At 45.2% G+C, this 17,221-nt stretch overlaps 1 protein-coding gene across 1 annotated transcript in view; it reads right to left on the reverse strand.

Moving 5' to 3' along the window:
- The window catches only part of LOC124147018 (anoctamin-8-like), a 58,897-nt gene that overhangs the window by 8,874 nt on the left and 32,802 nt on the right, over positions 1-17,221 (reverse strand). Inside the window, exons 6-12 of the mRNA XM_048396415.1 lie at positions 7,350-7,511; positions 6,267-6,555; positions 4,996-5,051; positions 4,748-4,822; positions 4,207-4,417; positions 3,396-3,604; positions 420-617 (exon numbers count right to left, since the gene is read on the reverse strand). Coding sequence (XP_048252372.1) covers positions 420-617; positions 3,396-3,604; positions 4,207-4,417; positions 4,748-4,822; positions 4,996-5,051; positions 6,267-6,555; positions 7,350-7,511 — 1,200 coding nt within the window. The remainder of the gene's footprint in view (positions 1-419; positions 618-3,395; positions 3,605-4,206; positions 4,418-4,747; positions 4,823-4,995; positions 5,052-6,266; positions 6,556-7,349; positions 7,512-17,221) is intronic.

The raw sequence follows: 17,221 nt of genomic DNA on the forward strand, positions 1-17,221 counted from the left end.
GTGTTTACATTTGCGATGGCCAATTTCCCAAGTTTCGAAAGCATTTTTGAGATCCTTAGGGTATTACTCAAAGACTGCATACAAAAAAACTAGTAATTTGACCTTTTTCAACGGATTCATCGAGGTACTTCTGATATGACCCTAATTCAAAAATATTTGTTGTAAGCCCCACCTGCCAAAGGACATAACAGTGGGCTTTTCAGAAATTGATTATGGCATACCAGAAGCAGATGGCTTGAAAATGATCAACATTGCCAGGGAAAGATGTTACAGAAGTGCCAAGAGACACACTGCATCAAGTACAGTGAGCCCGATTGCCAACAGAAGCAGTACTGAGGACATCTTGCCCCCCAGTCTAGACTTGATCAAGTTGTGGGCGGAAAGAGTCTTCCTTCAGTACATGCACTGACATGACCTACCTGCCAGATGCCAATGTTCTCCACCTGCTTGCCAAACGGGCGCTGATGGTTGACGCAGAGCTTGAAGGCGTCGCTGCGGATCTCGATGACGTTGTTCAGCAGGGCACACAGCGCTGCTAGAGGGAAAGCCGAGGAGAAGAGCGTCACGTAGCCGAACTGGATGAACATCTCCAGGTAGTCTTCATATGTGTCCTCATACTGGAGAACAAGCATCACAGCTCTTACCATGCATGTCAGTCAATGTTTGTACTGTTGATGTGAGTTCAGGCTGGTCTGTAGATAATGTATACCTGGCGGGCCTCACACAACTGATTCCTTAAATAACTGGGAATGTATCTCACATCTAATCAATTTTTAAAATATTCACTGTGCAATTCTGAAATGATATTTCATCTTATTTTTGGATAATTCAAACTTGGTACACACACTTTCCTTAAGGCGACGAAAGGATTGAATGATATAACATAAATATCAACTGCTGCCTGTGGGAGTGTTGGCCGTATCTCATCCCACCTCCCATTCCATCACCCCACTCACATCCACTCCCACCTCACATCCACCTAACCCTCACCTCACATCCACTCACCACAACCTCACATCCACTCAGCACACCTCACATCCACCCACGACACCTCACATCCACTTACCCCACCTCACATCCACTCACATCCACTCTCCCCACCTGACATCCACTCACCACACCTCACATCCACTCACCACACCTCACCACACCCTCACATCCACCTCACATCCACCCACCCCACCTCACCACACCCTCACATCCACACAACCCACCTCACCACACCCTCACATCAACTCTCCCCACCTCACATCCACCCACCACACCTCACATCCACTCACCCCACCTCACATCCACTCTCCCCACCCCCTCTACCCACCACACCTCACATCCACTCTCCCCACCTCACATCCACCCATCCCACCTCACCCCACCTCACATCCACCCACCCCACCTCACATCCACCCACCCCACCTCACCTCACATCCACCCACCCCACCTCACATCCACTCACCCCACCTCACCACCCCTCACATCCACTCTCCCCACCTCACATCCACCTCACCCCACCTCACATCCACCCACCCCACCTCACATCCACCCACCACACCTCACCCGACCTCACATCCACTCACCCCACCTCACATCCACTCACCCTACCTCACATCCACTCACCCAACCTCACATCCACTCACCACACCTCACATCCAGTCACCACACATCACCACACCCTCACATCCACTCCCCCCAAACCTCACATCCACTCACCAAACCCTCACATCCACTCCCCCCAAACCTCACATCCACTCACCACAACCTCACATCCACTCACCCCACACCTCACATCCACTCCCCACACCCTTACATCCACTCACCACAACCTCACATCCACCCACCACACCTCACATCCACTCACCACACATCACCACACCCTCACATCCACTCACCCCACACCTCACATCCACTCACCACACCCTCACATCCACTCACCACACCCTCACATCCACTCACCACAACCTCACATCCACTCACCACACATCACCACACCCTCACATCCACTCACCACACCCTCACATCCACTCTCCCCACCCTCACATCCACTCACCACACCCTCACATCCACTCTCCCCACCCTCACATCCACTCACCACACCCTCACATCCACTCACCACACCCTCACATCCACTCTCCCCACCCTCACATCCACTCTCCCCACCCTCACTTCCACTCACCACACCCTCCCATCCACCTCCCATCCACTCACCACACCCTCACATCCACTCACCCCACCCTCACATCCACTCACCCCACCTCACATCCACACACCACAACCTCACATCCACTCACCCCACCTCACATCCACACACCACACCCTCACATCCACCCACCCCACCTCACATCCACTCTCCCCATCTCACATCTACTCACCACACCTCACATCCACTCACCAAACCCTCACATCCACTCACCCCACCTCACATCCACACACCACACCCTCACATCCACCCACCCCACCTCACATCCACTCTCCCCACCTCACATCCACTCACCCCACCCTCACATCCACTCACCAAACCCTCACATCCACTCACCCCACCCTCACATCCACCCACCACACCCTCACATCCACCCACCACACCCTCACATCCACTCACCACACCCTCACATCCACTCACCCCACCTCACATCCACACCCTCACATCCACTCACCCCACCTCACATCCACCAACCTCACCTCACATGCACTCACCCCACCTCACCCCACCCTCACATCCACTCACCAAACCCTCACATCCACTCACCCCACCCTCACATCCACCCACCACACCCTCACATCCACCCACCACACCCTCACATCCACTCACCACACCCTCACATCCACTCGACCCACCTCACATCCACCCACCACACCCTCACATCCACTCACCCCACCTCACATCCACCAACCTCACCTCACATGCACTCACCCCACCTCACATCCACCCACCCCACCTCACATCTACTCACCACACCTCACATCCACCCACCCCAACCTCCCATCTACTCACCCCACCTCACATCCACCCACCCCACCTCACATCTACTCACCACACCTCACATCCACCCACCCCAACCTCCCATCCACTCACCACACCCTCACATCCACTCACCACACCTCACATCTACTCACCACACCTCACATCCACCCACCCCAACCTCCCATCCACCCACCCCAACCTCACATCCACTCACCACACCCTCACATCCACCCACCCCACCTTACATCCACCCACCCCACCTCACATCCACCCTCACATCCACACCCTCACATCCACACCCTCACATCCACTCACCACACCTCACATCCACTCACCACACCTCACATCCACCCATCCCACCTCACATCCACCCACCCCACCTCACATCCACCCACCACACCTCACATCCACCCACCACACCTCACATCCACCCACCCACCTTCTTCATGGCACTCTCCACCTCTGCCTGTGTGAGTGTTGGACCACTCATCTTCTCCCCGAGTGGGGACTGCGCCGTCTCTATGACAGGGTCCTCCAGCTTCTCCTTGTGGAGGATGTTGTTGGCCAGACGCTGCTGTGGACTCTCCTCCCCTGCTTCTCCAGGACCAGACTCTGTCTCCTCCTGCTCCTGTTCAGGGCTGCTGTCGGCTGTCAACAAGAGAGGCCACCTCGTTCACGGAGTGATAACAATCTTGTGCTGTAGGACTTGCATGAGTGACACCTGACCATAAGTCACACTATTTGACGGTCCCAAACATGCACCAACAAGCACACATCTCCCCCTGGTCGATCCCCATTCCCATCCCACATCAATCCACTCACCAGACTCCCTCTCACCTACCTACAGTGTTCCCACTGGCTTTGGAAACTGCCAGTCCTTGTGGACTGGCAACTGTAAAAATTACCAGTCCCCACATTCAACAACAAGTTCAATGCAATTATGTCATCTCGGAAGTAACTTAGTAACAATTTTCTCCTTTTTTTAAAATATTGAGACTAAGTCGCTATATTTAGCCTCAAAGCAAACCGAAATGTTATTTCCTTGCACTAAAAATAGACAAGGGGAAACCCTGATGGTAACAGACATCAGGGACTGGCAGTCACAAGAATTACTGGTCCAAGCCAAATATTACCTGTAAAGAAGTGGTAAACGAGAACACTGACCTACCCATAACACTACACCTGCATGCCTTATCCACATCAATTTATCCTGTCTCCCTCTGCTGACCCCACCCCAGCAATCAACTCACCTGCCTCCGTGCCCTCTCCCTCCGGACCACGCCGCCGACACCTGACCCCACTGGTCATCTCCTTCATCTCCTTGTCGAGGCTGGAGGGGGACATCTGTCCCGTGATCTGGAGCCCCACCTTCAGTAGCCGCGCCTTCCACACCAGGTACGGCAGCAGGGCCTCCTTCAGGTTACCAATCACCTGTCTGGTGATGAGCAGCGCCGCCAGTTGCTGGCCACACAAACCGGCATGAACACCCATATCATCACATCACATCCATGTTTATCATGTTATTTGACATACAATAATATAATGAATTTTATCGTCATAGACAGATAGAGAGATAAAACACTTGTGATACATTTATATAATGAGCTTGCTCCATGGTGTCAACTGCCTGCACATCACTCACAATAACAAACATGACATGAGTGAGTGGGTGAGTGTTTTGATTTTGGTTATGGGTGAGTGAGTGAGTGAGTGAGTGAGTGAGTGAGTGAGTGTACCGGTACCCCCAGGGAGATATCGCTACAGGTCCTCACTGTTCAGCACACAGCCTACCTCTCTCAGGCGGTCCATGTCCCTCAGGTAGAAGGCAATGTAGAACAGTGACAGGAAGGAGTTGACAAACTGAAACTGAGGCCACACCCTGTATAGGAACACTTTGCTTATCACTTACCATATCATCATTTCAAATTCCTGACACTTTGGAGAACATGAAGAATGTTACAAAAAAACAAAACCTTTAAATATTCAAACAATCCCATAGTTCACAGATACGATATATAAAAGAAATATTTTTTCCTTACCAAAACTAGTTTTAATATAAGCTGATTTTCGTATGTTTCTTCCAATCGGTAGTTCTCTGAAAGGGAAGAAAGAATGATACCATGTCAATCAGGTGACGTACACCTACAACATCCAATCTGGATGGTGCACCATGAATGTCTATCTATGTAATTATCAAACAAGGCAAAATGTGAGCAGTGCTCACTAATACCCCTCACCTCTACTCCACCATCAGCTCAAGAACAATTTTGGTGCTGGAGATATATTAAAGTCTTAACGTTTGAGCCATATTTTCTCAGAAAATCCACTTATTAAAATCAAATTTTGCACTGAACCTCTCCTAGTGGTATAGAAACTGCACCCTCAATTGTCAAAGAATCCAGGAAGTTTTTTTCAAGTTTTGGTTGCACACATGTTGAAGTGAAAAAAATCATTCTAAACTTGTAAAAATTCAAAACATTTCATAAAATCCACATATCAATATCAAACTTTGCACTGCACCTCGTCTATTAGTATAGAAACTGTACGAATCAATGCAGTAGTCTTTCAAGCTATAGGTCGCAAACATGTTTAAGTAAAAAACATGAAACATTGGCTAAAAAAAGTAATAGTCTTAGTTCTCAGGCACTGTCTGCATCATTTAAAGTTTGCCGCATGTTTCGTTTTTATTTCCATTTTCAAACAAATTAAAAAATCCTAATAAAAGCGGCGTAAAACCATACTCACTCACTCACCTAATACTTGAAAACAATGTGATCCAACATAGCACACAGTTACTTCCCTTTACATGCGCACAGCTTTACAGCACATCTCGTGTTGTGGTCATGGCGTCAACAGGCTTTTGTATGCTTGTTTATGTAGAGAGGCTCTTTCCCAGGTTGATGGTACACAACTGTTTATTTGCTTACAAACTAGTTTGAACAAGCGAGAGACAAAACAACTACCGCCCGCCCACACTATATTTTCAAATGCCTTGCCTGAGAACCAATTCATTTAATTTTCTTAGCCATAGCTGTATTTTTTCTGAAAATCCAACTTTTGAAATCCAACTTGAAAATGCACCTCTCCTATTGGTACAGAAAGTGTTCACCATGTTTGAAATGAATTTAGACAGTAGTTTCAGTTCTAGGTCGCATACAACAAATGTCCTTGGAAGGATGGTGGCTACAACAATGAGACCATCTTGTACACTATCTTTCAGCAATATGACAATATTAAATGATGGTTAAATATGAATTGGTAATCCAAAGCTGACCATGCTGTCAGGGGGAAAGACAAAATCAACACCTACCCTTATCATTGAGCCAAACAGCAATGACTCGGTAAAGTTCATCAAAAATTGTTATACACAGGGCAAGCAGGATTTTAGGGCAGAACCGAAGGAATGCGGGAATATCATCTGAAGCGATGAGGGCGTTGACCCATTCCTGTAGCTGGAAGATAAGCAGCATCACAGCGAACACCACGAAAAGACACACGCCGATCACGGGGAAGCTCACAAGGTACCGAAACAAGTTGCGTTTCCAGGACGGGTAAAAAGGCTGCATCCGACCTGTGACAGGACTCTTCACCAGGTCGCCCTGAAACAACAACGTAAAAGTGTTTTTGTTTTGTTTCTTGTTTTACGCTGCACTCGGCAATATTCCAGCTATATGATAGCAGCCTGTAAATAATCGAGTCTGGATCAGACAATCCTGTGATTGATATTGTGAGCAACAATCCACACCATCTTGGTACAATACATGTATCAACCAAGTTACCAAATCTGACCACCCGAACAATTTGGTCGCCTCTTACGACCAGCATAGGTTGCTGGGGACCAATTCTTACCCGGAATCCACACAGGATTTATAGTGTTTTTGTGTTTACACAATTAAGTAAAAGAAATTTGAAAACAAAGCGGTGCTTGAGAGTGAGTGAGTGGATTTGACACCAAAGTATGATACTTCAGTTGTATCATCGCCTCGGAGGCCAGACTCAATTATTTACAGACTGCTGTCGTACAGCTTGAATACTGATGAGTGCGGCATTAAACAACAAACACACAAACAAACAGCCTGGTAAATCCAGGAGTGATCAAAGTTTGGTGACACCCATAGTGCTGACAAGAATCATAATCTGGGCAAACCTGGGAAGAGAATCCAAGATCAACTGATCCTGGCACAACTAAGGGAGGCAACACAATGAAATGTTGTGGCTTTCACCATTGGGCCACTTCCTTGTTGTTGAACAGTCAAATGTACAGTAAAGTAAACTTATTGTTTTGTGACTTAATAAGATAAAACTTGATACTTACAAGCTAGAAAATATAGTCTGATTGTTTAACTCCACGACCTTGACCTAGTTCTGAACATGTACTATTTGTCCTCCCTACCTTATACAGCGGCCTGGGATCCTTGATGAGCTCATCTTTCTTGTCCAGGGTGCCCCACTTGTAGGCCAGCTCGGAGCTGGTTCTCTTCCAGTGCTCCAGGTACAAGGTCGCCCATATCACATTGAACAAGGCGTACGTCACAAAGCAGATGTCCTCTATCTCCTGCCAAACAATTCACGACACAATCACTATGGGACTTTCTGTCATCAAATGCTAATTGACAGAAATATTCAACATCAAGATGAATGCATCCGGACAAACCACTGGTGGGCAGACTGAGCAACAACCCATCCACCAAGGGCACAGTGAAACATAATGAGCCATGTCTTGCGACTACCAGTATTTATGCAGTCCATCACAATACCAGTTCAGGGAGAACTATCTTTATCACAAGATATGGAAAATTGAACCAAAAAACATACTGTCCTACCTCTGAATGTCCATACAGAAAACTTGTTTTCAGTTTGGACTGTTTGGTTTACATAATTATATTTTGCCTGAGTAAGTCAATATATGTGTAAGGAGTCCATGTTGTCAGGTCACCATTGCCAGCCAATATGAACCTGTTTGGGTGACCTTTGATCCATCTGATATTAACCAATGAGCAGGCTGGCCCACCTGAAGCTATCTGGTAAATATTGAACTTCGGCTGGCAGTAAGCTTGATCCAAATCAAAGCCAGATAATGAGAGTTGAACATGTATTAACCTGGACAAGATCTGTAAAATTAACAATAAAACTTTAAACCCAAGGATATAAAAAGAGTCTCTTCTCCATATCATAACTTCTTCTTTTTTATAGACAAGTGGGATAACTCTAATCACAATTGAATTAGTTAGTGAGTATGGTTTTAGCAATATTCCAGCAATATCACAGTGGGGGACACCAGAAATCGGCTTCACACATTGTACCCATGTCGGGAATCGAACTTGGGTCTTAGCCATGCAAGCAAACACTTTAACCACTCTTGGCTTCCCAACCGCCCCACACAATTGAATTAGAATGTCCTAAACATCGGCGCTCACAATGACAGCATCACGCCCAGCATCACGCCGAGCATCAAGCCGAGCATCACACCGAGCATCACGCCGAGCATCACGCCGAGCATCACACCGAGCATCACGCCGAGCATCACGCCGAGCATCACACCCAGCATCACACCCAGCATCACACCCAGCATCACGCATCACACTGAGCATCACACTGAGCATCACGCCGAGCATCACGCCGAGCATCACTCCGAGCATCACGCCGAGCATCACGCCAAGCATCACACTGAGCATCACGCCGAGCATCACACCCAGCATCACACCCAGCATCACTCCGAGCATCACTCCGAGCATCACGCTGAGCATCACGCCAAGCATCACGCTGAGCATCACGCCGAGCATCACACCCAGCATCACACCAAGCATCACACCCAGCATCACACCGAGCATCATGCTGAGCATCACACCAAGCATCACACCAAGCATCACGCCGAGCATCACACCCAGCATCACGTCCAGCATCACATCCAGCATCACACCGAGCATCACACCCAGCATCACACCAAGCATCACACCGAGCATCATGCTGAGCATCACACCAAGCATCACACCAAGCATCACGCCGAGCATCACACCCAGCATCACGTCCAGCATCACATCCAGCATCACACCGAGCATCACACCAAGCATCACACCCAGCATCACACCGAGCATCATGCTGAGCATCACACCAAGCATCACACCAAGCATCACGCCGAGCATCACACCCAGCATCACGTCCAGCATCACATCCAGCATCACACCGAGCATCACACCCAGCATCACACCCAGCATCACACCCAGCATCATGCTGAGCATCACACCAAGCATCACGCCAAGCATCACGCCGAGCATCACACCAAGCATCACACCCAGCATCACACCCAGCATCACACCCAGCATCACACCAAGCATCATGCTGAGCATCACACCAAGCATCACACCAAGCATCACACCAAGCATCACGACGAGCATCACGCCAAGCATCACGCCGAGCATCACGCCGAGCATCACGCCGAGCATCACACCGACCATCACGCCGACCATCACACCCAGCATCACACCCAGCATCACACCCAGCATCACACCCAGCATCACGCCCGAGCATCACGCTCGAGCATCAGGCTGAGCATCACACCCAGCATCACGTCCAGCATCACACCCAGCATCACACCGAGCATCACACCCAGCATCACACCCAGCATCATGCTGAGCATCACACCAAGCATCACACCAAGCATCACGCCGAGCATCACGCCCAGCATCACGCCCAGCATCACGCCGAGCATCACACCGAGCATCACGCCGAGCATCACACCCAGCATCACACCCAGCATCACACCGAGCATCACGCCCGAGCATCACGCTGAGCATCACACCGAGCATCACGCCGAGCATCACACCCAGCATCACGCCCAGCATCATGCTGAGCATCACACCAAGCATCACACCAAGCATCACGCCGAGCATCACACCGAGCATCACACCCAGCATCACACCCAGCATCACACCGAGCATCATGCTGAGCATCACACCAAGCATCACACCAAGCATCACGCCCAGCATCACGCCCAGCATCACGCCGAGCATCACGCCGAGCATCACACCGAGCATCACGCCGAGCATCACACCCAGCATCACACCCAGCATCACACCCAGCATCACGCCCGAGCATCACGCTGAGCATCACACCAAGCATCACGCCGAGCATCACGCCGAGCATCACGCCGAGCATCACACAGAGCATCACACAGAGCATCACACCGAGCATCACGCCGAGCATCACACCGCGCATCACGTCGAGCATCACACCGAGCATCACGCCGAGCATCACACCGAGCATCACGCCGAGCATCACGCCAAGCATCACACAGAGCATCACGCCGAGCATCACACCGGGCATCACGACGAGCATCACGACGAGCATCACGCCAAGCATCACGCCGAGCATCACGCCGAGCATCACACCGAGCATCACGCTGAGCATCACACCAACCATCACACCGACCATCACGCCGAGCATCACGCTGAGCATCACACAGAGCATCACGCCAAGCATCTAGAGTGCTAATGGAGATCAGGTGGAGGGTATCAGTAACACGGAGACGCTGCACGACACTAACCACAATTGACATGAGGCTTGAGTCACATGAAGTATGAGGGTTGCTAATGGAGCTTCCTGTCATCAGCAGGTATCTGATGACTGATACACTACACATGTGGACAAAGCTGAATCGGCATTCTACAGTCAACACGCAGCTTTACTGGAAACATCAGCAACAGATATTCTACACCTTTTTCCCTTTGATCTCGTCAAGATAAACAAGAGTGATCAGAAGATGACAAATCCCCCTACAACAGCAAAAGGCACCACTTCAGCTCCTGTTCAATATATGTACCAAATTTGGATGAAAAATTCCATGATTTTCAAGTTATGTTCCGCAAACGAAATACGGACTGATGGAACAGACAGACAGACGAGATGATGACTATAAGAAGTGCATTAGGTGTTTCAAACAAAATCTCTACCCTAACAAATTTCCAAACTGTTTCAAATGCCTGAAGAAATATTATTTTTTAAACCATATTAAATGTATATAGGGAGTGAGTCACTGTTGTGGTGGCAAACAACTGCATTGGAAAATTATGTTCCAGCCACACTAAACCTCAATCACATACTGTCACTACTATGTGTGTTCAGTGTTAAGTGTGGTAACCCTATCGCAGCTTTTGAACGCAAGAGTGAGTGAGTGAGTGAGTGAGTGAGTGAGTGAGTGAGTGAGAGATATAAACCCGCTCAATACATCTTAGTCCCTATATCTAAGCATCTACAAAACGAAATATTAATATTAAAGTCTGACTGAATGAATTGCAGTATGGATAGGACAGATTTATTTTCTACTTTATGACCAAGCTTATCTTAAAATATCTAAATATATAAAAAAAATATGTGTTTGATTGAAATGCATGCATTATTTAAAACCTATTCATTTAATTATATTTATCGTAAAATTTATTTATTTAAGGAAATTAATCTCAACTAGTTTTTATGTTATTATTTCTCACCTCCTGCCTCTTGCGATACTGACTCGCAAAGCACACACAGAACCCCCGACCTACGCATGCAAAAACACACTTATTGCTGGCAATGTCATGCTTATAAAGTGCCATTTAAATATTTATTCCTCGTTTTATTAATTGATCAGTAATTTGTTTACTGATATAACAAAATGAATTATTGGTATGACAAATTTGATTTAATGATATCATAAAACAATTATTGATATCATGAGATAATTATTGATATTACAAATTTGAATTTTAGATATCATAAATAAAATTTGCGACATCTAAAAATGTATTTTGTCATATATAGAGAGGTATTTTTTGGTGTCACTAAATAGAATTTGTGATATCTAAGAGTCTTAAGTATATTTTGATATCATAAATTCAAGTTTGTGACATCAATAATTCATTTTTGAATATCTAATAATCAAATTTGTGATATCAATAATTCAATTTGTGATATCATAAAATAAAGGCGAATTTATGATCAATAAATTGAACTTGTGATAGTTTTTATTACCCTTTCCACAACAGCTGCCTTGATTTCATGTTCATCTTTACGAATATTCACTGCGGCACTGAACTGCATGAAAATGGCAGCAATTGGAAATAATGCAGGACAATGGTTTCAGAAGCGATCGTTGCCATTAATAACGAGAGGAACCATTTAAGACACAGTCACTCATGACCCAGATACATCTAAAAGCTAACAATGGTCATGAATATTCAGATCAGTCCTTAATAGGCGGACAGTGAGTGATTTCACGCCGCATCACAACCCGTAACTTCCAGAAATGGATATGCATGGACACATCAGGCTATCTATTCCTGTACAAAATGTGAGCAGGCATTCTCTTATTCATAACATGATTATTGATATCACAAAGTTAATTTTTAGATATCGTTTAATGATTTATTAATATCACAAATTTGATTTGAATGTGGGTAATATAACTCATTATTAGAATATCAACCTTAATTAAACAGCATAAATATTTTAAATCTATTTAAAATAATTCACCATCCCCAAATGAAAATATCCAATGTTCTTTATGCATGATAAGCATGACAGACAATATTATTTATACGTAACTTATTTTTTTACTGCAGTATGACTTTAAGGGAGAATTCATATTTTCAATGAACCTAGAAACAAATGATTGTTATCAATAATTCATTTTTTTATATCAATAATTCAATGTAATATCTAAAAATATGTTGGATATATTGGTATCTCAAAATCGAACTTGTGATATCAATAAATGACTAGGGACTAGATAGTAAAAGAACGCTGATACATGCTGTACTATGCAGCCTGTTTGCATGAGACTGTAGACCGATGATTGGAATCAGTGCACGAGTTGACCTTGCATGCAGCTGTCACATGTTGTCTTGTCATAGATACTGGTACACACAAACTTTAGTCAAGGGCTGCTGCAGGAACATCCCCATGCTTGTTATTCAATAGAGGCTAATTAGAAACCAATGATGGTGATGTACTGTTGAGGTGGTGGTGGTCATGGAGGATGTTAGCGCCTGTGGATGTAGTTATGGGGTCATGGAGGACGTTAGCGCCTGTGGTTGTAGATATGTTGTCATAGAGGATGTTAGCGCCTGTGGATGTAGTTATGTGGTCATGGAGGATGTTAGCGCCTGTGCTTGTAGTTATGTGGTCATGGAGGATGTTAGCGCCTGTGGATGTAGTTATGTGGTAATGGAGGATGTTAGCGCCTGTGCTTGTAGTTATGTGGTCATGGAGGATGTTAGCACCTGTGGTTGTAGTTATGTGGTCATGGAGGATGTTAGCGCCTGTGGTTGTAGTTATGTGGTCATGGAGGATGTTAGCGCCTGTGGTTGTAGTTATGTGGTCATGGAGGATGTCAGCGCCTGTGGTTGTAGTTATGTGGTCATGGAGGATGTTAGCGCCTGTGGTTGTAGTTATGTGATCATGGAGGATGTTAGCGCCTGTGGTTGTAGTTATGTGGTCATGGAGGATGTTAGCGCCTGTGGTTGTAGTTATGGGGTCATGAAGGATGTTAGCGCCTGTGGTTGTAGTTATGTGGTCATGGAGGATGTTAGCGCCTGTGGTTGTAGTTATGTGGTCATGGAGGATGTTAGCGCCTGTGGTTGTAGTTATGTGGTCATGGAGGATGTTAGCACCTGTGGTTGTTGTTATGTGGTCATGGAGGATGTTAGCGCCTGTGGTAGTAGTTATGTGGTCATGGAGGATGTTAGCACCTGTGGTAGTAGTTATGTGGTCATGGAGGATGTTAGCACCTGTGCTTGTAGTTATGTGGTCATGGAGGATGTTAACGCCTGTGCTTGTAGTTATGTGGTCATGGGGCAGCTGATCGGCATTGATTACATTGACTACAGCATGTACAGTCTTGGAGCAGATTTCAAAATTTGTTTCTTACAAACAATGATAAACTGCATGAGTTGTATTGTGGACAAATCAATCACTGTATCACAGCAACAGTGATAAAATACATGAAACCAATCTGAATAATGGGAGCATTGTTGTCAAAGATCGAGTGAAAGTGAACAACATATGGTATGTTACCATAGACGGCACATATACTACATATGGTATGTTACCATAGACGGCACATATACTACATGTGGTATGTTACCATAGACGGCACATATACTTCATATACTACATGCGGTATGTTACCATAGATGCACCATTTACCTCATATACTACATGCGGTATGTTACCATAGACGGCACATATACTACACATGGTATGTTACCATAGACGGCACATTTACTAGATTTACTACATATACTACATATACTACATGCGGTATGTTACCACAGACCACACATATACAACATGCAGTATGTTACCATAGACGACACATATACAACATGCAGTGTGCCGTATGCCGCACTTTTCAATACCTCTTTTCTACCTCATATACTACATGCGGTATGTTACCATAGACGGCACACAGACTACATATACTACATGCGGTATGTTACCATAGACGGCACATATACTACATATACTACATGCGGTATGTTACCATAGACGGCACATATACTACATGTGGAATGTTACCATAGATGGCACACATACTACATATACTACATGCGGTATGTTACCATAGATGGCACATATACTACATGCGGTATGTTACCATAGACGGCACATATACTACATGCGGTATGTTACCATAGACGGCACATATACTACATGTGGTATGTTACCATAGACGGCACATATACTACATATACTACATGCGGTATGTTACCATAGACGGCACATATACTACATGCAGTATGTTACCATAGACGGCACATATACTACATGCAGTATGTTACCATAGACGGCACATATACTACATGCAGTATGTTACCATAGACGGCACATATACTACATGCGGTATGTTACCATAGACGGCACATATACTACATGCGGTATGTTACCATAGACGGCACATATACTACATGCAGTATGTTACCATAGACGGCACATATACTACATATACTACATGCGGTATGTTACCATAGACGGCACATATACTACATGCGGTATGTTACCATAGACGGCACATATACTACATGTGGTATGTTACCATAGACGGCACATATACTACATATACTACATGCAGTATGTTACCATAGACGGCACATATACTACATGTGGTATGTAACCATAGACGGCACATATACTACATATACTACATGCGGTATGTTACCACAGACGGCACATATACTACATATACTACATGCGGTATGTTACCATAGACGGCACATATACTACATGCGGTATGTTACCATAGATGGCACAAATACTACATATACTACATGCGGTATGTTACCATAGACGGCACATATACTACATGCGGTATATTACCACAGACAGCACATATACTACATGCGGTATGTTACCATAGACGGCACATATACTACATATACTACATGCGGTATGTTACCATAGACGGCACATATACTACATATACTACATGCGGTATGTTACCATAGACGGCACATATACTACATATACTACATGCGGTATGTTACCATAGACGGCACATATACTACATGCGGTATGTTACCATAGACAGCACATATACTACATGCAGTATGTTACCATAGACGGCACATATACTACATATACTACATGCGGTATGTTACCATAGACGGCACATATACTACATGTGGTATGTTACCATAGACGGCACATATACTACATATACTACATGCAGTATGTTACAATAGACTGCACATATACTACATACACTACATGCGGTATGTTACCATAGACAGCACATATACTACATATACTACATGCGGTATGTTACCATAGACCACACATATACAACATGCAGTATGTTACCATAGACGACAAATATACAACATGCAGTGTGCCGTATGCCGCACTTTTCAATACCTCTGGCATTATCTGTTAACACATCACCAGTGAATTACTGTGTCAGTTGGCTTGACCTCTGCCATGAGGCAAACACATTTAAGTGTTGATTACTGGATTAATAATTCATCTGAAAACTGTCTCAGAGTTGATGTAGTGACATAGTGGCCACAAGCACTTGACCTTTGCTCTCCACTCAAGTAGTACATAGATGCCAATCCCATGATTCCATGAAGCCAGACCAAACAATCACTTGTTTACAGGAATGCTCTTTTGAAATGTCTAGATGCAGCAGGGAAAACATATTTAAACAAGGAAATTTGTTCAAGGTCTCAAAGGAACAGTCTGGAATTCTCAAAAAAGCAGTTATGCCTAGAACTGATGTCTATCACATGTTTAAGTTTGATGAACTATGCAAATGTATATATTGTCATGATTGCGTAAATCAAGGTGAGCGATACAGGCCCTATCGGCCTCTTGTTTAAGATAAACGCACAAGATTTCCTGGAGTGACCATGAGAGCATGATTTGTGTGTGAGAGTAGACAGATACACAGTCAACACCTTACAGAACAGGTTTCACAACAAGAAAGCAGATGTTTGTAAAACTAGCCGAAAAACTCTGTTTGTTTGGTGTTTTACACAGTCAGCACGATATTCCTGCTTTACCCTGACAGCCTGTGTGTAATCAAGTCTGAGCCATATGATGCCACATAGTGAACAAAGTCACTGAGCCACACAACCCAATCCAATCTCGTTACCACCAATCAAGTGAGGGGTGGTGGGGTAGCCTAATGGTCAAAACGTTCACTCGTCATGAAGTCTCCACAAGGGTACAATGTGTGAAGCCTATTTCTGGTATCCCCAGCCGTGATATTGATACAATATTGCTAAAAGTGGCGTAAAGCCACACTCACTCATTCACTAATCTAGTGAGCACTGTAGCTCACCTGGGAGTGTACGGCATTCACTTCAAATGAAAGGTTTAGTGAGCAATATTTTAATACCATTCTATGTCATTCATATCAAGCTGTCATAAACTTAAAAAACGTCAACATCATTCTTCACACAGAGCTGAATAAGCATTTTCATATAATGGATTGTTTTATCGATTCAATAAAACATTCCGATAAAGTAGGTATCATGATTAGATAAGTATGCAAATGAGGTTGGCTAGCAGAACTACGTTAAAGCTTCATACATTGATACAATGCCTTGTTTCTCAAACACTAATGACTAATGTTCCCAACAGGTTTAGATAGGGGTTTTAACGCGTGTCACCAAAACATGGCAACAAACAAACAATCAAACGTGCTGCCACTTTGGCACTGCATATGAAATCGGGCAATAGAAATGTGTATACATTAGCTATTACTGACGCTATTTCATTGAGTGAAAT

The sequence above is a fragment of the Haliotis rufescens genome, unplaced genomic scaffold, assembly GCF_023055435.1.
Source record: "Haliotis rufescens isolate VD_foot unplaced genomic scaffold, xgHalRufe1.0.p SCAF_1, whole genome shotgun sequence".
Lineage (NCBI taxonomy): Eukaryota > Metazoa > Mollusca > Gastropoda > Lepetellida > Haliotidae > Haliotis > Haliotis rufescens.